At 39.1% G+C, this 26,962-nt stretch overlaps 1 protein-coding gene across 2 annotated transcripts in view; it reads right to left on the bottom strand.

Annotated features, from left to right (window-relative positions):
• LOC126251867 (supervillin) overlaps positions 1–26,962 on the bottom strand; it is a 695,256-nt gene that overhangs the window by 41,141 nt on the left and 627,153 nt on the right. For both annotated transcript variants that reach the window (XM_049952554.1, XM_049952555.1), the window contains 4 exons: positions 25,039–25,189; positions 23,050–23,301; positions 1,951–2,123; positions 1,032–1,155 (listed from right to left, as the gene is read on the bottom strand). In XM_049952554.1, coding sequence (XP_049808511.1) covers positions 1,032–1,155; positions 1,951–2,123; positions 23,050–23,301; positions 25,039–25,189 — 700 coding nt within the window. The remainder of the gene's footprint in view (positions 1–1,031; positions 1,156–1,950; positions 2,124–23,049; positions 23,302–25,038; positions 25,190–26,962) is intronic.

The raw sequence follows: 26,962 nt of genomic DNA, 5'->3' as shown, positions 1-26,962 counted from the left end.
CTTGACCAAAGTTCAATAAAAGACTTGTGTCAATTTGTATAAGGAAATACTAAAAAATGACAGAGGAAGTGCAACATCCGTAAGAGACAAAGAGATAAACTTTGATGCATTTGTATGAGCTGGAAATGAAGCAGGAGTCAGCCCTTTGGGTATTCAAAGATCAACCAAAGCCAGTAAAAGTGGTTCATAACCAATTTGCAGAAAATGATTGTTGGTTTTCTCGATTGCATTGGACCTAACCAAAGAACAGTTACATATGACTGGCGAGAAACTATTTGTTTGTGACAAACTATTTATAAAATCAGGAAAACAATCAAAAACATTGCATCATTCTCCTTCATAACAATTCAAAGAGATTATTTGATAGAGAAAAAACATCAAATTAATGTCTCATTCCCCATATTCATCTGATCTGCTGCCAAAGGACTACCTTTTGTTCTCTATGCCAAACACAAGATTTATGAACAGTGACTTTCATCACCACAAGATGTGGCCAAATTCTTAAAAAATTACATTTTTGAGATAAAAACTTCAGAAGAGGAAAAATGTTTTTGGAATTAGTTTGAATACATGCAGATGTCTATAACCATTGCAAGTGAGTATTTTGAAAAATTATGAATTATGTACTACAAGGAATTTTACAAAAGATGCTTTTCTTCCATAATTTTTTGTAAAAAGCTGGAAAGGTGACTCTTAAATTTTCAAACAATGATATTTTAGTTTCATAAAAACAGTGACTGACAAAATTAACAGTACCAATGTAAATTCTATTAACACTTAACTTGCTGCTATTAAAATATTTTCACGTTGACAACTAAACCAGACAATATGAGGTCATTGGCACTGGACTTGTACATGTTTGTCTGTTCTGGTAAAGTGAACTGTGTGTTCTTACAGCATGTTACTCTCTTTCTTCTGTTTCTGCTTTGCAAAGAAAGTCATATTTACCACAAGCTATTTATTTCAGTAGGTATAACACCTACTATACTTTTGAAAATCTTCAATAGCAAGCAGTACTGTGAGACACACACCTTTGAAGAATTCCTTGTTCTCAGCACCCTCTTGTTGTTCATAAATAACTAAGTTTGCACTGGCTTTGAAACCAATTTCTGGTGGTCTTCTGTCCTGAATCCTTTCAGCTGCTGATTTTGCTACCTACAAAGCAGACAAAGATGTAGCTAGTACAGTAATTTACAAAAAGACTAAAAATGAATTGGTTCTTTGGGTTCAACAAGAAAAAGAAAGGAAGGAAACAGTTTGGAAGATAATAAAAGGAAGGAAACACAGCAACAAATCAACAAGACCACTAAGTGAGTGGAAGAAAGACAGGTACAGCAGGAACTCATATTTCTAACAAAGCAGACACTCACAAAACATGTGGATTTGGAATAAACTGCACTTGCTGAAATACACTTTTTGTACTTCCCTGTAATATCATCACAAAATACTTAAAACAGCAGCAGCTGTTATAACGATAATAAAATTCAAGTGTAATAAGCTTGGAATTTTTTTTATTGTTAATATTGTCACTTTTGATTGGCAGAGACAAACTAACACATTGTTTCGGGACATGAAAACAAATAGCTGTACACTTAGCATACTATATCACCAGTCCATCACATCTGTGACTGGCTGCAGCACTAGACTAAAGATCTGTCTGCCAACACAGGAGGTTTACTTAAATTCATTACACAAGAGCAACATACAATGAGAAAACAGAGTAATCTGATCAACAGATGAAACTGAAATGAAATTTACATACTGCTGTTTCATTCTTTGGAGAGAGAGGAGGCAATCAAGAAACTGACAGTTTTGACAGATACATTAATAAAAAATAGTGATTGCTGCTCATTGTCTTGGCACTGCCGCTGCTTAAAACAGCAGTGTAAATATATCTACATGAATTTAATTCTGTATGTTTGTCAGCAGTGTAAAGAGAGACACACATACCTTTCTAGCATGAGTTGGGGATTTCTTGCCATACCAAACATGTATGGCACCAGTAGAGGTGTTCAGCAAAACAAAGCAGCCACGATTTCTCAACTGACGAATACTGCAAGTCACTTCCACTAGCACTGCCTCCTGTGCAAGTTCCCCTCGACATACAAATAGGCGCCAAGGGCCTAAAGAGGTAAGCACAAATGTAAGTACCATAATTGTGCCAGTCACACACTGTACTGAAAGTAGCAAGCAATTTTATTTTCAAATAATTAGATACTGCCAAATATATTTTCATTTAGAATGAGATTTTCACTCTGCAGTTGAGTATGCGCTGATATGAAACTTCCTGGCAGATTAAAACTGTGTGCCCGACCGATACTCGAACTCGGGACCTTTGCCTTTTGTGGGCTAGTGCTCTGCTTGCCTAGGCAAAGGTTTCTAGTTTGAGTCTCAGTCCGGCACACAGTTTTATTCTGCCAGGAAGTTTTATAGTCATTTACTCAGGTTTTTTTTGCATTCATATCTGATTGATGGCTGCTTCTTGTTTAAATGTTTTACAATAGGAATGTATTAAAAGTTATCATCGCAATAACAAACACCCTATGAAATCTGTAAGTGAGAAACTAAAGTACATGAAGCAGAGCACTGAATCACTGTGAAAAATCCCATTCAGAGGGGGGGGGGGGGGGTTTAAATGTAAATTGTACCACTTACTGTACATCTCCAAATTCAAGACAGTTCCAAATACAAGTTGACAACACGCAGCGCCCCCCCCCCCCCCCCCCAACAAAAAAAAGTTTTAACAGGGATTATAGAAAACCATGTATACACATATCAGGTTTATTTTGAAAACTTGCAAATAGTTACCTTATAATTAGTAAATGAAGGAGACAATAAAAGTACCAGTAAACAGAAAATAAAATCAGATAAAGACCTCCCATTGTCAGATACAGATACACATAGTCCTCCTCACTGGAATGGTCAACAGAATCTGCAGTGTCACTGCCACTGTCATGGTTATCTTGCATTGCTTCTCATAGTAGATCATATTCTTTCTTATCTAACTCATTTTTTACACAGCACTTCTTAAAGCTGTTCACAACTGATGCTCCGGATGTCTGTGTCCAGGCAGTCTGGATCCATTCTGCAATTAGACATACTGAAGTCTTCATCAGTTTCCTTGTAGAGGTTAGGGTTTGTCCACCTTAAAGTAACCTTGTCCACCTTAAAGTAACCAATTGCTGTACAGCTGCTGCATGGGCTTTAAATGACTTATTCACCACCACATCTAACACTAGTTGTTGCAAAGACACATCTCCTGGAATGACAACAAAATCTGTGTTTAATTTCAAGATTTCCGCTGGACCAGGGAAACCTGTAAAGCCTGTTGGTCTGTCTGGCAAAATATTAACAGATATGCTCCAGCAGCATCAAAATAACCTTCAAACCATTCACTCTGAGTCCAGGAAACTACATGTATCCAAACGTTGTCAAAATGGGGCCTGGCTACCAGCAGTAGACTCACAAACAACTCAAGATATCAGCTGTATCGAAGTGCCCTTAAGAAGACAATCTGAACCCTCATCTTTACTGCCCAGGGTTAGCAAAAATAGTCTTCTGTTCTTAGATATTAATATACAGTCTTTAAGAAAGAAGTTGGAAGAATTGCAGTACTGGTTAGAAACTTCCAACTGTGGTATACTTAGTGTAAATGAGCACTGGCTATATTCATCAGAAATTGACCTCAATATTCCATTTGGTTACTCCTTAGCTAGTAGTTACCACAGATCAACAATTTGACATGGGGGTGTTGCAATATATATTAAGAATGGACTAAATCTACAATACTTTACTATTGATGTCACAGACCTGTGTATAGACACCATCTTTGAGGCTGCAGTTGTACATATACCTAAACATAATATTATTGTTGCATCTGTATATCGCACACCATATGAATTTATGGTAAATTTAAAAAAAACTGTTAGTCTTACTAACTAAGCCTAAATATAAATACCAAAGAATCTTAATTTTTGGTGATATTAATATGGATATCAGGGTACAGAGTCATATCATATTGGAATTCTTGGATAGCCTAAGAGCTTTTGATTGCTATTGTCTAAATGATAAGCCTACAAGATGTAATGTCATGCTTAGGCACTATAATAAGTAATATGCATGAAAATACTGTTGAAATTGGAATAGTCAAGTTGGGTCTAGCTGACCATGATGGCCTATGGATTAGAGTTCCAATCAGCATTCCAGATGAACAACACAAAACTGTTATACCTATGAATGAATGCAACATAAGAGAGCTTAGAACTAGATTAAGGTCAGTTAACTGGAATGACATCTTATACAAAGATATGTGTGTGAATAACACAAGCAAATTATTTATAGAGGAAATTGCATGAATATTTGATGAGTGTTGTCCCAGATTAGTAACAAGACAGAATAATAACCAATCTCATAAACCACAGAGACTAAATAATTGGTTTACACCATACCTCAACAGCATCAGGATTATGCTTCTTATGTTTAAGGACAGATCTCATAACAGCAACGAGTACAAAGACATGTACATTAGAATAAGAAAAATCTATAGATCTGAAATAAGTTTGGCAAAACGTAGGGCGAATGATAACTATATTCTTAAATCCAGAAACAGCTGTAAACCTGCCTGGGAAGTAATTAAAAGTGAAATAAATAGACCAACAACTCAACTAGCTATACCCATAGCCCCAGATATCTTAAACTCACACTTTATTAACTTCAGTTTACAACAAGATTTGTCTCCCCTCAACGCCATGCTTGATGCTAAAACTCTTATAGGTTCAAATAAGTATGTAGTCCATAAATTCTGCTGGGCAACAGTAACTGAAAATGATGTTAGCAAAGCAATAGGCAAACTAAGCAGTTCCAGAGCAGAGGACTTCTATGGTCTGTCAAACTTTGTCATAAAGAAGATATCAAGTGATCTTCTGCCCCCTCTAACCACTCTCATTAACCGTATATTACAGCAAGGGATTTTCCCTGACTGTTTGAAAATAGCAGTAACTATTCCCATATTTAAGAAAGGAGATAAATCAAATACAAGTAACTATCGCCCTATCTCATTAATCCCAATGTAATGTCTCTTGCAGCGGTCTCTCTGCGATATTTTCAGAAATTTTATAAATTATATAACTCAGTACATATCTCGAAATATCTATTCTTATCTTACCGATTATCAATGCAAAGTAGTTTCAAGCCCAATTATTCCTTGGAGCGTCCATTTACTCCATGGAATAGCTTCTCTGCTATCTATGTTTTCTCTTATGAAAAGAAAGAGGACTTCTTGCCAATTAGTCGTGAAAGGAGGATGTATATGTATGTATTGTTGGGCTAGTCGCCATCTTGATGAGATTGTGTATGAGAAGGAATATAATACATGAACTAAACTAAAGTAAGTGTGTTCGCGTATTATTTAACTGTTTATTATTGACAGTGTCTGCTTACTACGCTGTGTTGCACGGGATCAGTGGGGGAACGTCTGATTTAAACTGGACGAACCTGCCGTTTTGTATGCTCAAGATATCCAGTTACTTCAAATAAATAGGCTAACACGGTCTTACCAGCAGATCTCCGGTCTTCCCCACGTGATCACCGAAAGTTAATAATTATTACAAATGTTTCCAGGAGATCGACTGACAATTTTCGTCGCACCGAGACTTCGAAATTGCTTCACTGCCTTATGGAATTTAAGTTAAGCTAAATTTAATCAGGATAGAACAGTATTGAACTGTGTGAATGTGATAAGCCTGCTCTGTCAATGAAAATTCCCTTAATATACACATGTTTTTACTATCCTGATCAGTGAAGCTAAATCAGGCCGGTGTGAGAGAGGTTTTTTAAATTTTAGATCACACACAAAAAAAAATATTAAATTTGGCGACCGTGACAGGACTCATTTTTGAGCATTACTTAAACATTGTGTGAATTTTATGTTGCATGTGTACGAGAGAAAAGAAGACGAGGCCTGTTCCAGAAGTCACAATTTCGCCACAACCTACAAGAACGTCGTTCAGGCCAGACAATATACAATTAAAATTTTGTAGATAGAAATTTAGAATAACTATTTAAAATCGGTTTGAATTAGATTGATTAAGTGAATGTTGGGTTGAACTTTAGACAGGAAGTGTTTATTATAAGTGAGTATTATGCAAAGTTTAGGTCAGTTACATTACTAACTCAGATGCGAGTGACTTTATATATTTGTTGTTCTGTGTATTAATGGTTCTTACTAGGGCGGCTTATAAAATGGCAATGCAACAGCAGAGCGAATCACAACAGCCCTCAGCTGTTTCTGAGGTTAGTGAAACATTAGACGCTAGCTTAACTGAAGTAGTGCCTAGCAGCAGCGTTAGTCAGGCCCCACAACAAAGCTTAAGTGTTTCGATGTCATCTGAGCAGGACGAAATAAACCCATTGACTGTAATCATGCAGCAGTTAACACTGTTAGCCAAAAATGTAACAGACTTAACTAAAGTGCAAATAGAGACTAAAAGGGAATTAACTAAATCGCAAATAGAGATTAAAAGGGAAATAAATGAACAATTAGCAGCCAATCAAGTGAAAGTCCAGGAGCAATTAGAAGCTAATCAAGCGGAATTAAATAATAAATTAGTAGAGAGTTTTCAGAAACTTGATGATAAATTAAATAAAACTGCGGAAGAATTGAAAATTCAGAATGAAAAGACAGAATTAAAATTAGCTGCTCAAATTGAGCAAGTCACTCAGCAGTGTAATGAAAATGTGAAGAAGTTACGCCTAGAGCTAACTGAGTATGTTGCTACTAAGCTTGATACTATTAAAGAACAGGTCAAGTCAGTCCCACAGATAGTTCAAGCACAAGAACAGATGCAATGTTCTATGGCGGTAATTCCGGTATTAGTTGAAGTTCAAGATGAATTAAAGCAACAAGTAAATGAGATGTCAGCAGATATGCAGGATTTGAGACAATCACAAGACAAGATCCCGAAGGACATCCAAAATTTGGATAAATCCATAAATAACATGAAGGAGGGACAAGACGAGGTTGATCATAAGGTAAACATTCTCGCGGGAAAATTCTCGCAGTTAAGTTTAGAAAGGCAAAGCATTTCTTCAGACAATATTGAACATACGGTTAGAGCAGCTATACAATCTATGACCGAGAGTTCTGAAGAAAATTTATTTAATAAAGGTTTTCGAGAAGCCAAAGAACAACTAGGCAAAGAACTTAAACAATGGAAAGAAAACATTGAGAGATCTTTAAATCTATCTCGAGAAGATTTGTGTTTCACGCAAGGAAATGAACCCATAACAAGATCTATCAATGAAGCTACATTATTTACCCAACCAAGTACAGACAGGGACATTAATGCACACGTTCGTTTTTGCGATCAACATCAATCACAACACTATGAGGGTAGTCATAATGACTGTAATTGTAAAAGCAATACTGAGGAGAAAATGTTGAAACCACGTCAATTCCAGATCTACAACCCAGACAAGAAAAATGTTCATCCCATAGTGTTTATAAGAAGTTTTAGGGGAGTATTGCCAAAAAATTGGAGTGAGTGGCAAAAGGTTAGTTTTGTGACCGGTTATATTCAGGGGTCAGGAACTATGGGCATCTGATATGATATCAACTTGGGACACATATGAAGATTTTGAACGAGCATTTTTATCCAAATACTGGTCTGAAGGAGTACAAGAACGTTTAAGGCGGGAGGTATTATACCCGGAACCTTTTTCCTTTTCACGTGGGTCTTTAAAGAAATACTTTGAGAAATATATAAACAAATCGCGGTATTGGGATAAGCCTATGCCTCTACAAGACATGATTGGCATATTAAAATCTCGACTTCCGGCCAGCATCAGAAATAGAATGCTGTATATTAATGAGCATGACCTTGACTCTTTCATGACTACACTTGACACTATAGATATGATCGAGGAAGATGAACATCGGCCAAGACAACTGGTTATGCAGAGGAGAGCGACTGAGGCGCCAAACGCAAACCCGAACGGAAACGGATTTAATAATTATTATACTAGGAATAGTCAGAGATTCAACGGAAACAATTGCAACGGAAATGGAAATGTCAATAACAGTGCTGCGAGGGGCAGATTCAGAGACAATCGAACGGGTCGCAGATACAACCCAATGTTTGGAAATGCAAGAGAATACCAGAACCAGCAGTCTTCAAATAATAATAATGCATACAGAAATTCTGACCCTAGATTTGAAGCAAATAACACAACCAGTCATCAACAACAACCAGTCATAACAGAAGTAGTAGATGATTCAAGAGGAAATACTAATCGACATTTAAACTGAAGAGGGCCGCTTTATGCTCCGTAAAGTCGGCCGGGGAATACAAAAGGGGCAAACCTGTTTTAAACGAAATTAATTCCGTGGCAATGTTGAGATATAATGAAGGCGAATTAATGACAGGTGAATTGACGAGAGACTTAGAGGTCTGTGTAGTTGAAGATAAAAGGGTTCCTGTGTCTGAGATCATCACAGAAGTGGGAGGAATTTTAACCAATGTTGTAATGGACACAAGTTTCATGTACAGACATAGTATCCGGAACCTTGTTTCGCAGAATTAGTAAAATTAAGAAAATCCCTGAACGTCAAGATACAAATGTTTATAGAGATAAAATTGGGAAATGTAGCTAAACAATGCACATTCCTTGTAGTGATAAAGTTGTTAGTAGATTGTATTCTTGGCATTGAAACTTTGCAAGCCTGCAGTTGCAAGTTGGACTTGGTAGAAGGAAAGGTGCATTTTAAAATCGAATATCAATTTGTTACACTGATCTTACTGAGAAAGGAGGCAGTGTATGAGCGATATTTCCGTGGAGCTGCTATGCAGTTGATTTGTGCTGAAAATAATAATATGTACCGACTACCGATCAAGTCAATTCAAGAAGAGGATTTCAGACAAACAGTCGAACAGAAGATTGCTGAGTCAGATTCCCTAACGGATAGTCAGAGGGAACAATTATTCAATATATTAGCAGAATATGAGTCAGTTTTCGATGAAAAGCTCGGAATTATTAGAGGATACGTTTGTACATTACAGATTAAGCCCCATAAGACATTTTGCCGCACACGCTATCCCATTCCCTGGCGATTAAAACAACCAGTTCAGGAAGAGATACAAAAAAATGTTAAACTGGAATCTTATTGAACCGTCGAACAGCCCATATTGTTCTCCGTTGCTTGTTGTACCAAAGCCAGGAGGAAAAGTTCGATTGGTATTAGATGCAAGGGAAATTAACAAAATTATAGTACCTGTGCGCACACATCCGGAGAACATTGATGAGTTAATACAGAAATTTCAAGATGTATCCTATTTAACCAGTATTGATTTGAGAAGTTCGTTCTGGCAAGTCCAGTTAGACAAGAACTCAAGAAAATATACTGCTTTTATACATGGAGGGAGAAGCTATCACTTCAAGGTCGTTCCGTTTGGTCTCAATATCAGCTCTGGAGTTTTTATTTCTGCGTTGGACTATGCCCTAGGACCATAACTACGTAGTTGAATAACAATTTTTGTGAACGATCTATTAATTGCCTCTAAAACTTGGGAGGAACATGTACAACTTATTAGGAGGATTTTTGCTGTGTTCAAACAAACTGGTATAACGGCAAATCTAAAAAAATCCCAATTTTCTCTACAGAGAATTAAATTCTTAGGACATATGATTAATGCAAAAGGCATTCTTCCAACAGAAGCGAAGATTAGTGCGACAAAAAATTTTCCAACTCCAAGAAACCGAAGACAACTGGAAGGCTTGGCTTCATTTTTTCATCGATTTATTAAAACTCAAGCAATGAACTCTGAAGCACTAAACCGGCTCCTGAGGAAAGATGTACCATGGCAATGGTCTAATGATTGTGAAAAAGCTTTTTGTGAAATTAAGGATCAACTGATAAATGCTCCGTTATTATACCACCCTGATATGAATGTCGGAATTCTGTTTAGCCACTGATTCATCAGATGTGGGATTAGGATCTTGTTTATTTCATGGGAAGAAAAAATTCGCAATGCTCTCATTAATATTACGGAGAAAGCAAGACAGCGAAAGGAAATCCATGACAGAAACATCAAACGGATTCAGACTTTCAATATCGGACAAAAAATTCTTTTAAGAAGACACATCAAGTCATCAAGGTTGAAGAAGACCATCAGAAAATGGAATCTAATTTATACAGGTCCATATATAATAGTTGATATACCGAATCCTGGTGCGTATTTATTAGCATATCCAGATTCTGGAAGAATAAAAGGATTATTTCCCCATGTAGACCTAAAGAGGTACTTGTAAGGAAAGTGTTTCAAATTAAATGAAAAGTCTGTATGAAGTATTTGGGTGTTAAAAATGAAGTGCGAAGGACAGTATGCCTCAGCTACTGTGATAGGTTAAATGACAGCATGCCAAGCATCTGTGATAGTTTAATGAACAGTAAGCGATTGCTTCTGTGATAGTATAGGAATATTTAGAAAAGTAAGTGGAACTGTAGCTATTGCTGCTGTGAAGACTTACGGATTATCTGTCTACACGATGATCACCAAAGAAGCTTGTGCGTGTGAAATAATATACATTCAGGGAGTGTTAATCTCCAGTGAGAATAAGTTTACTGAAACTATATGATCGATGCTTGCGTGCGAAGTTAGTGTTTGTAAACTGACAGTTCACAGGAGAACAAATGAACCGCGTTAGGAAATTAGAATCGATTGCTACTGTCCACAGATATCAAGACTCGCTGGTTTTTTTTTTGGCGCGAGCTAAATTCTATTCAAGAGAATTTAATTAACCAGCTTAGTGTGTGTCTATAAAATTAGAGTTAATAAGAAAGTTCATTGAATTTGTAATAATGTGTCATTTTCCAGTTGGATTTGTTTATTGTTATATTGCATTCATATATGTTCATGAGAAAATGCGGCATTTGGAGTATAAAAGAGAAAAATTTGATTGGCAATAAATACTAATTAATATTAATTTCAGCTGGAGTGGTCTTGCAGCAAGACTTAATTAAACGTTCTCTTTCAGCAAAATTTCATTTTAATCATGTATGAGTAAGATATAATTTTTTTTTGGAAATTGTCTCAAATAATAAAGTTTTTAATATTCTGACATGCTATCCACATTCGTACTTGAAACCAAATTAGGAAAGATTCAGATCTACTTCCACTTGGAAAAGCCAACGAAAAAACAAATTAAATAAATAAATGATTAAAACCAGGATTAGAACCTTTCGGCTTACTAAAGAAGATGGATGAAATTATCCATGTTTTCAAAAAATTGTTTTCCGATCTGGAGTTGTGATATTGTGCAACTACAGTATCGATTAAGACACCTAGGTGTGGAAAGTATAAGACGAATGGATTTTCCCATTCCTCAGATGGAAGATTGGATGGATCAGGTCCATATTTGAGTTCAAAATGAATCTGGAAAAATTCGACTAACCCTTTTCTTCCACGAATCTTTAATAGTTGACCATTCCTTAGACGAATTTCGATTGTTTCATGCCACAATCCTGAGTACCTGTTCCTGAGGTTCCTTCTGGTCTCTCAAATCCGTTACATCTCCTGTCAGGTACGCCAATGCGACGCCTGACCTCCGTGCCGTGTTCCATGTTCCTGTTCGATCAGTTTCACCGCAGTTCAACAAGACATTGATGAAGAAAATTTTTCAGTAGATTGTAAAAAAATTTGCATGTGTAATATCTCTCAAATTTCTAAATTATTCTGTCTTTCCTATCATCTGTGATACCTAGTTGGGGTCTAAGCCTCCAGGTTTTCCGGGGTTTCCCTGTGAAGGCCAGTTCCTGAATAGGTAGACCTGATTAACAACTATATAAGTCCATCTTCCCTGGTTGTGTACGTGGGATGCAGGTATGCCCCAGTACACGTGAAAGCAACAACTAGGTATCTAGGTAACAAAGATACCAAATGTCTTTCAATTCTTGTAATAAAAAAAAAATCTTACTAACTTCTTAAAATTTATAGGAACGTATGTTCCACAAATTCTAACGAGTTAGCTAAGCCAACAGTTAGCTCGCAAAGTGGATACATATCAACTTTGCTCACTGCGAGGGGCGATGTAATGTCTCTTGCAGCGGTCTCTCCGCGATATTTTCAGAAATTTTATAAATTATATAACTCAGTACATATCTCGAAATATCTCTTCTTATCTTACCGATTATCAATGCAAAGTAGTTTCAAGCCCAATTATCCTTGGAGCATCCATTTACTCCATGGAATAGCTTCTCTGCTATCTATGTTTTCTCTTATGAAAAGAAAGAGGACTTCTTGCCGATTAGTCGTGAAAGGAGGATGTATATGTATGTATTGTTGGGCTAGTCGCCATCTTGATGAGATTGTCTATGAGAAGGAGTTTAATACATGAACTAAACTAAAGTAAGTGTGTTCGCGTATTATTTAACTGTTTATTATTGACAGTGTCTGCTTACTACGCTGTGTTGCACGGGATCAGTGGGGAACGTCTGATTTACACTGGACGAACCTGCCGTTTTGTATGCTCAAGATATCCAGTTACTTCAAATAAATAGGCTAACACGGTCTTACCAGCAGATCTCCGGTCTTCCCCACGTGATCACCGAAAGTTAATAATTATTACAAATGTTTCCAGGAGATCGACTGACAATTTTCGTCGCACCGAGACTTCGAAATTGCTTCACTGCCTTATGGAATTTAAGTTAAGCTAAATTTAATCAGGATAGAACAGTATTGAACTGTGTGAATGTGATAAGCCTGGTTTGTCAATGAAAATTCCCTTAATATACGCATGTTTTTACTATCCTGATCAGTGAAGCTAAATCAGGCCGGTGTGAGAGAGGTTTTTTAAATTTTAGATCACACACAAAAAAAATATTAAACCAATAATATCTAAAATAATCGAAGACTGTGTTCACCAACAAATGAATCACTATTTTGAGAGGAATAACTTGTTAAGTAACTCACAGTATGGATTTGGGTCTAAACTGTCCACAGTTAAAGCAGTTGAAAATATTGTTAGTGATATACACTCGTGGAAATTGAAATAAGAACACCGTGAATTCATTGTCCCAGGAAGGGGAAACTTTATTGACACATTCCTGGGGTCAGATACATCACATGATCACACTGACAGAACCACAGGCACATAGACACAGGCAACAGAGCATGCACAATGTCGGCACTATTGCAGTGTATATCCACCTTTCGCAGCAATGCAGGCTGCTATTCTCCCATGGAGACGATCGTAGAGATGCTGGATGTAGTCCTGTGGAACGGCTTGCCATGCCATTTCCACCTGGCGCCTCAGGTGGACCAGCGTTCTTGCTGGACGTGCAGACCGCGTGAGACGACGCTTCATCCAGTCCCAAACATGCTCAATGGGGGACAGATCCGGAGATCTTGCTGGCCAGGGTAGTTGACTTACACCTTCTAGAGCACGTTGGGTGGCAGGGGATACATGCGGACGTGCATTGTCCTGTTGGAACAGCAAGTTCCCTTGCCGGTCTAGGAATGGTAGAACGATGGGTTCGATGACGGTTTGGATGTACCGTGCACTATTCAGTGTCCCCTCGACGATCACCAGTGGTGTACGGCCAGTGTAGGAGATCGCTCCCCACACCATGATGCCGGGTGTTGGCCCTGTGTGCCTCGGTCGTATGCAGTCCTGATTGTGGCGCTCACCTGCACGGCGCCAAACACGCATACGACCATCATTGGCACCAAGGCAGAAGCGACTCTCATCGCTGAAGACGACACGTCTCCATTCGTCCCTCCATGCACGCCTGTCGCGACACCACTGGAAGTGGGCTGCACGATGTTGGGGCGTGAGCGGAAGACGGCCTAACGGTGTGCGGGACCGTAGCCCAGCTTCATGGAGACGGTTGCGAATGGTCCTCGCCGATACCCCAGGAGCAACAGTGTCCCTAATTTGCTGGGAAGTGGTGGTGCGGTCCCCTACGGCACTGCGTAGGATCCTACGGTCTTGGCGGTCATCCGTGCGTCGCTGCGGTCCGGTCCCAGGTCGACGGGCACGTGCACCTTCCGCCGACCACTGGCGACAACATCGATGTACTGTGGAGACCTCACGCCCCACGTGTTGAGCAATTCGGCGGTACGTCCACCCGGCCTCCCGCATGCCCACTATACGCCCCCGCTCAAAGTCCGTCAACTGCACATACGGTTCACGTCCACGCTGTCGCGGCATGCTACCAGTGTTAAAGACTGCGATGGAGCTCCGTATGCCACGGCAAACTGGCTGACACTGACGGCGGCGGTGCACAAATGCTGAGCAGCTAGCGCCATTCGACGGCCAACACCGCGGTTCCTGGTGTGTCCGCTGTACCGTGCGTGTGATAATTGCTTGTACAGCCCTCTTGCAGTGGGCAAGTATGGTGGGTCTGACACACCGGTGTCAATGTGTTCTTTTTTCCATTTCCAGGAGTGTATATGATGGCTTTGAAAATAAATTAATCTCCTGTGCTACTCTCCTAGGCCTGAGTAAAGCATTTGACACTGTATCTCATAGTACTTTGATCATGAAATTAAGACAGTACGGCATGGAAGAGGACACCCTGAAATTATTAGAATCCTACTTAAGCAACAGAGTACAATTTGTTAGTGTAAATGGGCAGCTGTCAAACCCACAATGTCAATGATATGCCACAGTATTTACCCTGTAAAACAGTCCTCTATGCAGACGATACAACTTTTATCAATTCAGGACTGACTCTTGAATCTGTACGAGAAAAAAATAATATAATATTTGAAAAATCGGTTCATTGGTTTAGTGCAAACTCCCTATTCATAAATGAAACAAAAAATGAGGAAATATTCTTTAATTTGAAGGCATCAAACAATGAAAATAAGTCCGTTAATCTGCTAGGAATGATGATTGACCAGAAACTTAGCTGGGATAAACATATCACATACATCTGTTCTAAACTTGCACGTGCTATGTTCCTACTTTACAAGCTTAGGAGTAATGTCAGCCAAAACTTACTGCTGCATTCATATTTTGCATATATCCACCCCCATCTTTCATATGGTTTCTGCTCTGGGGAAATTCTCCCAATTCAATATCAATTTTCAGATGGCAAAAAAAAGCTCTTCGATGTATAGTGGGTTTATCTCCTAGGGATGCATGCAGGGAACATTTCAAAAAACTTAACATCATGACAGTTCCTTGTTTGTACATCTATTATTGCTTACTACACATAAAAGAAAACATAGCTCAGTATCCCCTTAGGTCATCTGTCCACACCCACAATACAAGACGAAACCCTGTTTAATATGCTCCCTAAAATGGTACAAACAGTATCTAAAAGTAAATTTAAGACAACATTGGGTCAATGGCTCAAAGGTAAAGCATTTTACTCAGTTGATGAATTTAAAGATTGTAATATGGCAGATTTGCTGTTTTAACATAGAGAAAGGTACCTCTGCCTGTAGTATGACCTAAATTTGTATCAATAGCTTACGATAATGACATAGTGTCATCAACATGTATATGATAATGACACAGTGTCATCAACATGTATATGATAATGACACAGTGTCATCAACATGTCGTCGTCGTAACTGCCGCCTGCTTCACATCTGCTGTGCAGCGAGCTACCTCAATTTAAGTAATAACTGTATTTTTCTTACTTGTCACTTCTTCTTCCGTGTGTTTTTGCTTTTAGGAAGCTTTAATTGTCGAGTGCTAGTAATAGTGTTCCACAGATTTCATGTTTGTTTTGAATACAGTCAGAGAGAGTCCCTTTAGTCAGCCACAGTGCCAGTAGTGCTAGTGTTCATTTTGAATACAGTCCAGAGACAGGTAGTGCTATTTTCATTGTTTTCTACAAGAAGTGGCTAGCAATCACAGTTTAGTCAACAATCAGCCACCTTTAGTGAATTAGCAGTCTAGTTAAAAGTTGATTAACTCTCTAAAGTAAATTGATTCCTTAGGATGGATAGGATGTGTGACTGCTCTGTACGGACGCAGGAGGAGCTGGCCACTGTTCGTGAACAGCTGAGCGTGTTGATGGCCGTGGTCAGCCGGCTTCAGGCTGCTGCCTCGGAGTGTAGCGGCAGTGGGGAGTCTGGTGCGTCGTCGCATGGTACACCCCAGGTGTTAAATGCTTCACCCACTGTCCCTGCTGTCGAGACATCTTCGCGGGTACCGGGCGTGGTTGGGCCACCCTCTCCCCAAGGGGAGTGGCGGGTTCAGCGGCGTTCGCGGCGCACGAGGCGGAGGGTAAATGTGGAGGCTGGCCGTGTGGCATCGCCCGCTCTGCCTGTGAGTGGACATGTGGCTGCTCCTTCAGCAAGGTCCGAGCAGGCACACGGGGGGAGGGGTTTATTAGTTATTGGGAGCTCCAACGTTAGGCGGGTGATGGAGCCCCTTAGGGAAATAGCGGAAAGGTCGGGGAAGAAGGCCAGTGTTCGCTCTGTCTGCTTGCCGGGGGTCTCATCCGAGATGTGGAGGAGGCCATGCCGGCAGCAATAGAGAGCACTGGGTGCACCCGACTGCAAATTGTTGCTCATGTCGGCACCAATGACTCCTGCTGTCTGGGTTCAGAGGTCATCTTTAGTTCGTACAGGCGGTTGGCGGAATTGGTGAAGGCGGTGGAATCAGAGCTAACTATTTGTAGTATCGTTCCCAGAACCGATTGTGGTCCTCTGGTTTGGAGCCGAGTGGATGGCTTAAACCAGAGGCTCAGACGATTCTGTGGAGATCTGGGGTACAAATTTCTCGACCTCCGCTATCGGGTGGAGAAATGTAGGGTTCCCCTGAATAGGTCAGGCGTGCCGGAAGCGGCTACAAGGGTAGCAGAGTACGTGTGGAGTGCACATGGGGGTTTTTTTAGGTTAGGGAATTCCCTCCATAGGCCCGACAAGACGCCTCCTGAGACGCGGCAAGGTAGGAGTAGGCAAAATGCAACAGGGAATAACAATATTAATGTGCTAATAGTAAACTGCAGGAGCGTCTATAGAAAGGTCCCAGAACTGCTCTTATTAATAAACGGTCACAACGCCCATATAGTACTAGGGACAGAAAGTTGGCTAAAACCAGACGTAAACAGTAATGAAACCCTAAACTCAGATTGGAATGTATACTGCAGAGACAGGCTGGACAGTGAAGGGGGAGGCGTGTTTATAGCAATAAGAAGTGCAATAGTATCGAAGGAAATTGACGGAGATCCGAAATGTGAAATGATTTGGGTGAAGGTCACGGTTAAATCATGCTCAGACATGGTAATTGGATGTCTCTATAGGCCCCCTGGCTCAGCAGCTGTTGTGGCTGAGCACCTGAAGGATAATTTGGAGAATATTTCGAGTAGATTTCCCCACCATGTTATAGTTCTGGGTGGAGATTTTAATTTGCCGGATATAGACTGGAAGACTCAAACGTTCATAATGGGTGGCAGGGACAAAGAATCCAGTGAAATTTTTTTAAGTGCTTTATCTGAAAACTACCTTGAGCAGTTAAACAGAGAACCGACTCTTGGCGATAACATATTAGACCTTCTGGTGACAAACAGACCCGAACTGTTTGAAACAGTTAACGCAGAACAGGGAATCAGCGATCATAAAGCGGTTATGGCATCCATGATTTCAGCCGTAAATAGAAATATTAAAAAAGGTAGGAAGATTTTTCTGTTTAGCAAAAGTGACAAAAAGCAGATTACAGAGTACCTGACGGCTCAACACGAAAGTTTTGTCTTAAGTACAGATAGTGTTGAGGATCAGTGGACAAAGTTCAAAACCATCGTACAATATGCGTTAGATGAGTAAGCACCAAGCAAGATCGTAAAAGATGGAAAAGAGCCACCGTGGTACAACAACTGAGTTAGAAAACTGCTGCGGAAGCAAAGGGAACTTCACAGCAAACATAAACATAGCCAAAGCCTTGCAGATAAACAAAAATTACGAGAAGCGAAATGTAGTGTGGGGAGGGCTGTGCGAGAGGCGTTCAATGAATTCGAAAGTAAAGTTCTATGTACTGACTTTGCAGAAAATCCTAAGAAATTTTGGTCTTATGTCAAAACAGTAGGTGATCAAAACAAAATGTCCAGACACTCTGTGAGCAAAATGGTACTGAAACAGAGGATGACAGACTAAAGGCCGAAATACTAAATGTATTTTTCCAAAGCTGTTTCACAGAGGAAGACTGCACTGTAGTTCCTTCTCTAGATTGTCGTACAAATGACAAAATGATAGATATTGAAATAGATAACAGAGGGATAGAGAAACAATTAAAATCGCTCAAAAGAGGAAAGGCCACTGGACCCGATGGGATACCAGTTCGATTTTACACAGAGTACGCGAAGGAACTTGCCCCCCTTCTTGCAGCGGTGTACTGTAGGTCTCTAGAAGAGCATAGCGTTTCAAAGGATTGGAAAAGGGCACAGGTCATCCCCGTTTTCAAGAAGGGACATTGAACAGATGTGCAGAACTATAGACCTATATCTCTAACGTCGATCAGTTGTAGAATTTTGAAACACGTATTATGTTCGAGTATAATGACTTTTCTGGAGACTAGAAATCTACTCTGTAGGAATCAGCATGGGTTTCAAAAAAGACGGTCATGTGAAACCCAACTCGCGCTATTCGTCCACGAGACTCAGAGGGCCATAGACACGGGTTCACAGGTAGATGCCGTGTTTCTTGACTTCCGCAAGGTGTTCGATACAGTTCCCCACAGTCGTTTAATGAACAAAGTAAGAGCATATGGACTATCAGACCAATTGTGTGATGGGATTGAAGAGTTCCTAGATAACAGAACGCAGCATGTCATTCTCAATGGAGAGAAGTCTTCCGAAGTAAGAGTGATTTCAGGTGTGCCGCAGGGGAGTGTCATGGGTCCGTTGCTATTCACAATATACATAAATGACCTTGTTGATGACATCGGAAGTTCACTGAGGCTTTTTGCAGATGATGCTGTGGTGTATCGAGAGGTTGTAACAATGAAAAATTGTACTGAAATGCAGGAGGATCTGCAGTGAATTGACGCATGGTGCAGGGAATGGCAATTGAATCTCAATGTAGACAAGTGTAATGTGCTGCGAATACATAGATAGATAGATCCCTTATCATTTAGCTACAAAATAGCAGGTCAGCAACTGGAAGCAGTTAATTCCATAAATTATCTGTGAGTACGCATTAGGAGTGATTTAAAATGGAATGATCATATAAAGTTGATCGTCGGTAAAGCAAATGCCAGACTGAGATTCATTGGAAGAATCCTAAGGAAATGCAATCCAAAAACAAAGGAAGTAGGTTACAGTACGCTTGTTCGCCCACTGTTTGAATACTGCTCAGCAATGTGGGATCCGTACCAGATAGGGTTGATAGAAGAGATAGAGAAGATCCAATGGAGAGCAGCGTGCTTCGTTACAGGATCATTTAGTAATCGCGAAAGCGTTACAGAGATGATAGATAAACTCCAGTGGAAGACTCTGCAGGAGAGATGTTCAGTAGCTCGGTACGGGCTTTTGTTAAAGTTTCGAGAACATACCTTCACCGAGGAGTCAAGCAGTATATTGCTCCCTCCTAGATATATCTCGTGAAGAGACCATGAGGATAAAATCAGAGAGATTAGAGCCCACACAGAAGCATACCGACAATCCTTCTTTCCACGAACAATACGAGACTGGAATAGAAGGGAGAACCGATAGAGGTACTCAGGGTACCCTCCGCCACACACCGTCAGGTGGCTTGCGGAGTATGGATGTAGATGTAGATGTAGAACATGAATACTCCCTGCTTAATATAAATCTGTATAATGTTTTCCTTTTTATTGTAAAATTAATAATATATAAAATTCCAAATGTGTGCTATTGTACTACACTAAATTTCATATGATTTATATATACATTGTTATGAGAATGTAACCATCTGTATACTGTAATAGAACTTATTGACGAAGCCCATTGTATAAGAAAATACTGAACGGCTAATAAAGATTCTTATTCTTACTCTACATTCACTGCTGGTGTCAGATGCCTCTTGAAAGCATCAAGGATTGACCTCCCACGATTCTTTACAAGAGCACCTGGCTTCCTACTTCAGATTGTACGGAGCCAAACTATGATCAAGTCATAGGTTATTCATCTTTTTCTGTTGCAACGAAATATAACACCAGGTGGCAGCCATGGCATAGTTTTATGACTGAGGAAGATGTAGGGTCACATTCTGTTCCATCAGCAGGCACACACAACATTGTGATGATTTGAAATTTCTCATTGCCTGCAGTGTGAATAAATACACTTTTCACACCTTTCTCTGCAACTGTTGTACTGGATGGAGTGTCGAAGTAAACAGGAGTCTTGTCAGAGTTTCTGATTTTCCCTAGGAGGGAAGTATGTTCCTGTCTCAGTTTTACAATGCGTCACTGATACTCTACCAATTTCTCCATAGACAATGCTGGAAAACACTGAGCAAGGGATGTGGAACCATGTTGTTCCACACTACATCCAATAGTCACTTTCTACACAGCTTAGAAATGGGATCTCTGAATTCAAATGAAACTGATAAAAAACAAATTGAAAAGCACCAGTTTGCTTTTGTTCTACAATATTACTTTTATTGCTAACCGGTTTTCGGCTTACAAGGCCATCTTCAGACATTTACTGAGTATTATCACCAAAGAAGTTAAATGTTAGCAGACAACATTGGAAGAGAAGTAACACATCTAGACTGAAGTAGATGGTTCAAATGGCTCTGAGCACTATGGGACTCAACTGCTGTGGTCATAAGTCCCCTAGAACTTAGAACTACTTAAACCTAACTAACCTAAGGACAGCACACAACACCCAGCCATCACGAGGCAGAGAAAATCCCTGACCCCGCTGGGAATCGAACCCGGGAACCCGGGCGTGGGAAGCGAGAACGCTACCGCACGACCACGAGATGCGACTGAAGTAGAAACATACAGTAAGTAACATCTTTGCAATGAAATAGTAAAAACTGAACAGTACATAAATAACAATAGAGTTGACAGGAAAACCTATAGCACAAAATAGGAATAGCATGCCTACATAACAGTTTCTATTAATAAACAAAACTAATAAAATAAGATAAAATTAGTACTAGACAAGGCTGCATCAAGAGATATGAAACATGGAGAGTGATACACAACCAATTAAAAAAGAAGAGACAGTTGTCAATGTAAATACAGAATACATAAGGAACTTAAGCAATATCAATAAGATAAACAGAAATTAATAAATGCGGGAAAATGGAGGTGTTTGAGGGAACTTACAGTTTGAGAGTGTGGTGGTACTGCATTTTAACATTAACATTATAATCAAAGCAGTGGCTGTGTACCAGTTTTCATTAAATAAATGAGCAAAGTAAAATATGAACAGTATTTGATGAGACAACTACAAGGGGAGTTAAACATGGACAGTAATACAAGTACAAGTTAAAAGGAAACCCTTAACTATTGAAACTACAGCCTATGTGGAATACAAAGACAACTGCAACAAATAAAACAACTTAATGAATATAGGAAAATGGGAATACGTAGGAGGAGAGAGTGTGGGAAGTAATGAACAACAAAGATGATTATATGAAGTTTAGGAAGGGGGGAAGTGTTGAGTTGTGTCTGGTCATTTAGGATGAGATCTGGACTGTGAGCAAGATGTTTGTTAATTTGCAGGGCTTCAGCAGGTTGAGTTTACGGCCTTTGTTTGCTAAGTGAAGTACATGGGACACTGGCTGGTAGTTGTGACCCTCACTCAGTACATGCTCAGCAAATGCAGAGTCTGAATTCTGCAACCTCCAGCTGTGTTCATGTTCAGCCAGCCTAGTTGATATGTCTCTGCCTGACTGACCAATGCAAAATTTGTCACAATCAGAACAGGTGATTTTGTATACCCCACTGTTGGCTAATAACTGGATCTTGTCTCTGCTATTAAAAACACACTGGGCTGTCATGTTCCTGACATAGTAGGAAACCCTATACTCGCAACCTTGTCTGGTACTAATTTTATCTTATTTTATTAGTTTTGTTTATTAACAGAAACTGTTATGCAGGCATGCTATTACTATTTTGTCTAAAGGTTTTCCTGTCAACTCCATTGTTATTTATGTACTATTCAGTTTTTACTATTTCATTGCAAAGCTGTTACTTACTGAAACTTCCTGACAGATTAAAACTGTGTGCCGGACCGAGACTCGAACTCTGGACCTTCGCCTTTCGTGGGCAAGTGCTCTACCGACTGAGCTACATACTTACTGTATGTTTCTACTTCAGTCTAGATGTGTTACTTCTCTTCCAATGTTGTCTGCTAACATTGAACTTCTTTGGTGATAATACTCAGTAAATGTCTGAAGATGGCCTTGTAAGCCGAAAACCGATTAGCAATAAAAGTAATATTGTAGAACAAAATCAAACTGGTGCTTTTCATTTATTATAATGTTGTTCTACCAAGAACCAACATAAGATTCTGTTAATATGAAAAAAAATTGAGGCAACAAACACTTCCTGCTATTGTACAACTACCCTCAGAGTGCATGCGTATGTTCTAGGTTAAAGTGGTAGGCACAGTTGAGAGTGAGTTACTGCTTCATGGAAGCTTGAGATTCTATTTGGTAAAGAAAGGAAAGAAACCTTATACATCATATGCAGTGAAAGAAAGATGATCCCCTACTTCTGGGGATAAAATTTCAGGAAAAAACCTCATCTTGGATTCGGAGATATACAGTACTTTCTATAATGGTAAATATCTCTTATTATCTATAATAATCTATAATAATATGTATGTACAGAAAGGAAAGGTACTGATTCAATTTAATCAAATAAAAACATTCTACTTATTTCCTGTTACAATATATACAATGGGAGAAAAATTAATAATTAACTGTGCCTAAAAGGAAAGACTCAAAATTAAGTTTGCTTCAAAGATAAACTGCCTCCGCAGATCCAAATAATGAAGAATTTGCCATGTCATAATTGAGAGCTGCTTACAAAAGTAACACACAACAGAACAGCACACAAGTTAAAAAGGAAAGAGACATATCACTACTTGCTATATTACAGCACACCGTCATTTTTTACCTTGAAAATCCGTATCTCCTCTTCTTCCAATGTGAGTGACCATGCTGCCTTGGAAAAGTGCCAGGAATGCAGGTGGTTCATAGCCTTGTACCACACGAACTTGTGGACCACGTTCATGATCTAGCTCCACAGTTAGAAGAGCAGCAGCACCCTGTTCATTCAGTGATGCATCTTGCCCTTGCCAACAGAAATAAGCACACCTATCTCTGCCAGCAACTGAGTGACGAGAGGGCTGGCCACTGAGCTCTCTTCCTATGAAATAACACATAAGGACACTGGTTTGAGCTTACGCTTAAGAACAGATATATTCAATTGTGAGCATAATTACCATTAGTAAAATGGTATCTGGCAGAAAACATACAAAATAGAAACAACATTGATATTTACTCCTTGGAATCAATTACAAACCAGATTACTGCCATTTTAAACTTTACTGTTTAATTATTGCCTCAACAAATGGTAAATACGAGGGTGCTTCAAAAAGTAAGTAACATGTCCTCTGTGGGAAAGAGCTTATCCACAAAAATCAGACAGACACAATAGGCTACTAAGGTAAGTACACATATTTCTTAGACACAAGGTCAGCACAGTTGTCCAATATTTGTTCCATAGTTAAACAGTGTATTGAAACCAATATTAAAAGTCCAGCACTAGGTGTCTTTTAACAACAGCCTCCTGAAAGTCATCATTGGTTCTAAGGTGGCAACTGTACAGGTGGTTCCTTAACACTCTGAAGAGATACAGATCACTTGGTGCAAGATATGGACTGAATGAAATGTGAAAGAGAAGATATAGTTCATAGAAAACATTAGACCAAATCACAGGTAATGCAGGCCATATGTGGTTAGGTATTGTCAGCCAACAACTTGACACCTTTCGAAAGCATCCCAGTCATTGTTTCTGAGCTGTCTTCTGCAGCCATTCCAGTACATCACAATAATTGGCGATACCTACTGTCTCTCCTTTGCTGAGGAAATCAACCAGCTGTACCATGTGTGTGTCCCTAAGGACTGGCCACAAATTTCTTTGCAATTTCTCTGGGTTTGAACTTATTAGATCTCCAAAATGTTGACACACACACATTTTCATTCCTTGTGACAATACAGTGCAGAAAAAGAAGCACCCTCTACCTGATATCAAATTATGTGCTGGAGAGAAAACACAGTCCCTTCATTTTATTCTTGTCTGAGAGCTGTCACAAAGCCCAGTGAGAACATGTTTTCTGCTACTCCACTGTGTTCTGTATTGTATGCGCTACTCATCAAAAGGAGATTTTAAGTTCATGTGCAATCTGCCTCTTACAAATGCAACCATCTGGCTTTAATCAGTCTCTTGCCAGCTGAGGTGGATGTGCTAGTCAGTCCTGATCTTTGCTCATTTTACACATCTGTTCTGCCTTTATCAAATTTCTGGCACAAAAACCATACTCGTTTTCATGGTATTACATTCACCCCACAAGCTTTTACAAGTTGCTGACGAATTGCAGCTGAACATATTTTCATTACATGGAACAATCTCATTACACTTTGTATTTCAATAGACCACCATGTATCCATCAATGGCTCAATTTTCAAACTATATTTTACAGTGTAATGGTACAGCTACCTGCATCTACCACTAGTGAATGGAACGTAAGGCAAACTTAATGTGTGGTACAATGGGAAGTACCCTCTGTCCTGCTTTTCACACTACATTGGAGAGTATGGTTGTAGATGGAAAAGAAAGATACAACAAGTAAGGCATGATGATAGGGAGTAGGTGAGGGAGCAGTAACAGAGGAAGCCTTAGGTATTTTTTATGTTAATATCTTTATAATTCACATGTCATGAAGTACAATTTAATTCTGTTCTGGAAAGAAGAAGGAAGTAGAAGGAAGATGGAGGAATATAAAATAAATAATGTATTGGCAAAAACGAGACAATGAACACAGTATCAAAGGTAAAGAACATAAATACTTCCAGCACAATTGCTTCATTATCTGATACATACCTGTTACTGTAATGGAATACTGCCATCTAATGACATAACTGTCACCCATGTGAAATTGACCAAGTGATGACCGGGGCAACTCTGAGTGCTCATATTCTTGTATATGCCACACTGTCACTCCAAGTGTTGTAATTTCATAGTGTCGGCGCATCTACAAAATGTAAATTGTGTTCATAACTATAGCAACTCTGTGTGCATACATCTGCCACAAATTAAAGAAACCAACAGAGAAATCATTTAAAGAAAGTTACAACAGCAATTACTTTTAAACTTGCAGCAGCTTTTTAAGCCATGAATGACTGTCTGTGGTATTTTCTCTCAAATATTTTGTTAAAATATTACTATCCCCAGTTTTTTAAGCTATATACACAATATGGGTCAATTATAGTGTCCGATTCCACCTGTCAGCTCTGACCAGTGATGTCCTGTGTGACGGCACGAGTTTAAAATGCAATGGATGTAAGTGGCCTGTTATCAAATATTCCTGCGTTTGTCTTAGTAACTGATGTAAACTACGCTGTTTATTCCAAATATGGTGCGATTTTCAAAGTTGTGGTTAGGCAGGAACCTAAGAGCACAGCTTAAATTACTGTGTGTGAATCAAGTAGAAATAGTATTTATCATCTTGGTTCTCATAAATATTTGGCCATTTATTTCCAAATGTGGCACAGTTGCTGGAGTGTATGTTAGCCATGAACCTGAGAGCACAAACTACATTGATGCAGGTGAAATGATCAGCTATCATTTTTAATAAATGTGGTTCTCACAAATATTTGGCTATTTTTTCCCAATGTGGCACGATTTCAGTGTGTGAGGTTAGGCAAAAACCTAAGAGGACAGCTGTATAGATCAATTCTAGTTCTCCATTCCACAGGTCATGTTTTTCTGTAAGTGTGTATTTTTTGTCATCATCATCATCATCATCATCATTATCATTATTATTATTCTGGTCTCTGTACTCAGGCTATGTAGGTCAAGTCTAGTTGTCAATTCCAGCATTTCTTATTAATCATGTTTTTGCAGTAGCACAGAGAGTAATATGAAAAAGTTAAATCCTTAATGACATAATGATTAACACCCAATAAAAAATCAAATGTGAGGGGAGGGGCAGGGGACACTGAACGTGGAACTGACAGTTAGAATTTACTTACATAGCTTAACTACAAATAGTGATACCAAACTTTAAAATCCAAAAAGAAAGAACTTACCCAGACCTACTGAAAAATGCAAAAAACAACAAGCCGCAGAATCGACCATTAGAACTGATCTATATAAGTCAATTCTAGTTACTGATTGCAAGGTTTGTTACTTCTCACATTTTTGTAGGTGCTGTGTGAACCAATTTTTTCTTAGGATTCTCATTTGTGGACCTACTGCCTGAACTATCGTGAAAAATAAAGAATCTTGTAATCAACATGTAGATTTGTGATATATATGTGGATTCTACTTGCTGATTCTAAGATATATTATATTTGCATTTTTGCAATATGTGTCTGCAGTTTTTTCTTTCAGCATTTCTATATCTTGGTGGTGTTCTCTATACTAAACTGAACAATAACAAACCTATGAATCAGTGACTACAATTGACATATATAGGTCAATTCTAATTGTGAATTCCAAGGTTTGTTATTTATTACCTTTCTGCAGTAGTACAGAGAGTGATACCATACATTAAACCTCTAACTGATCAGTAATCCAACCTAATTAAAGTGACATATAACAACATAAAGTGGAATCAACAATTAGAGATGAGCACTTGTCAGCATTTCATTTAGACAATTAACTGACACCATTTAGTTCCAGTATGATGGACACAGATGAATTATGAGCAAAGCTGGAACAGACTGTAAATCATAATATGGAGAAGTATGTGCTTAGTAAATGGGTTCAAGATGGAAAAGACCCACCATGATTTAACAATGAA

The sequence above is a fragment of the Schistocerca nitens genome, chromosome 4 (genome assembly GCF_023898315.1).
Source record: "Schistocerca nitens isolate TAMUIC-IGC-003100 chromosome 4, iqSchNite1.1, whole genome shotgun sequence".
Lineage (NCBI taxonomy): Eukaryota > Metazoa > Arthropoda > Insecta > Orthoptera > Acrididae > Schistocerca > Schistocerca nitens.
The sequence above is the reverse complement of the archived record's forward strand: the minus strand, read 5'-3'. Positions and strand labels throughout refer to the sequence as shown.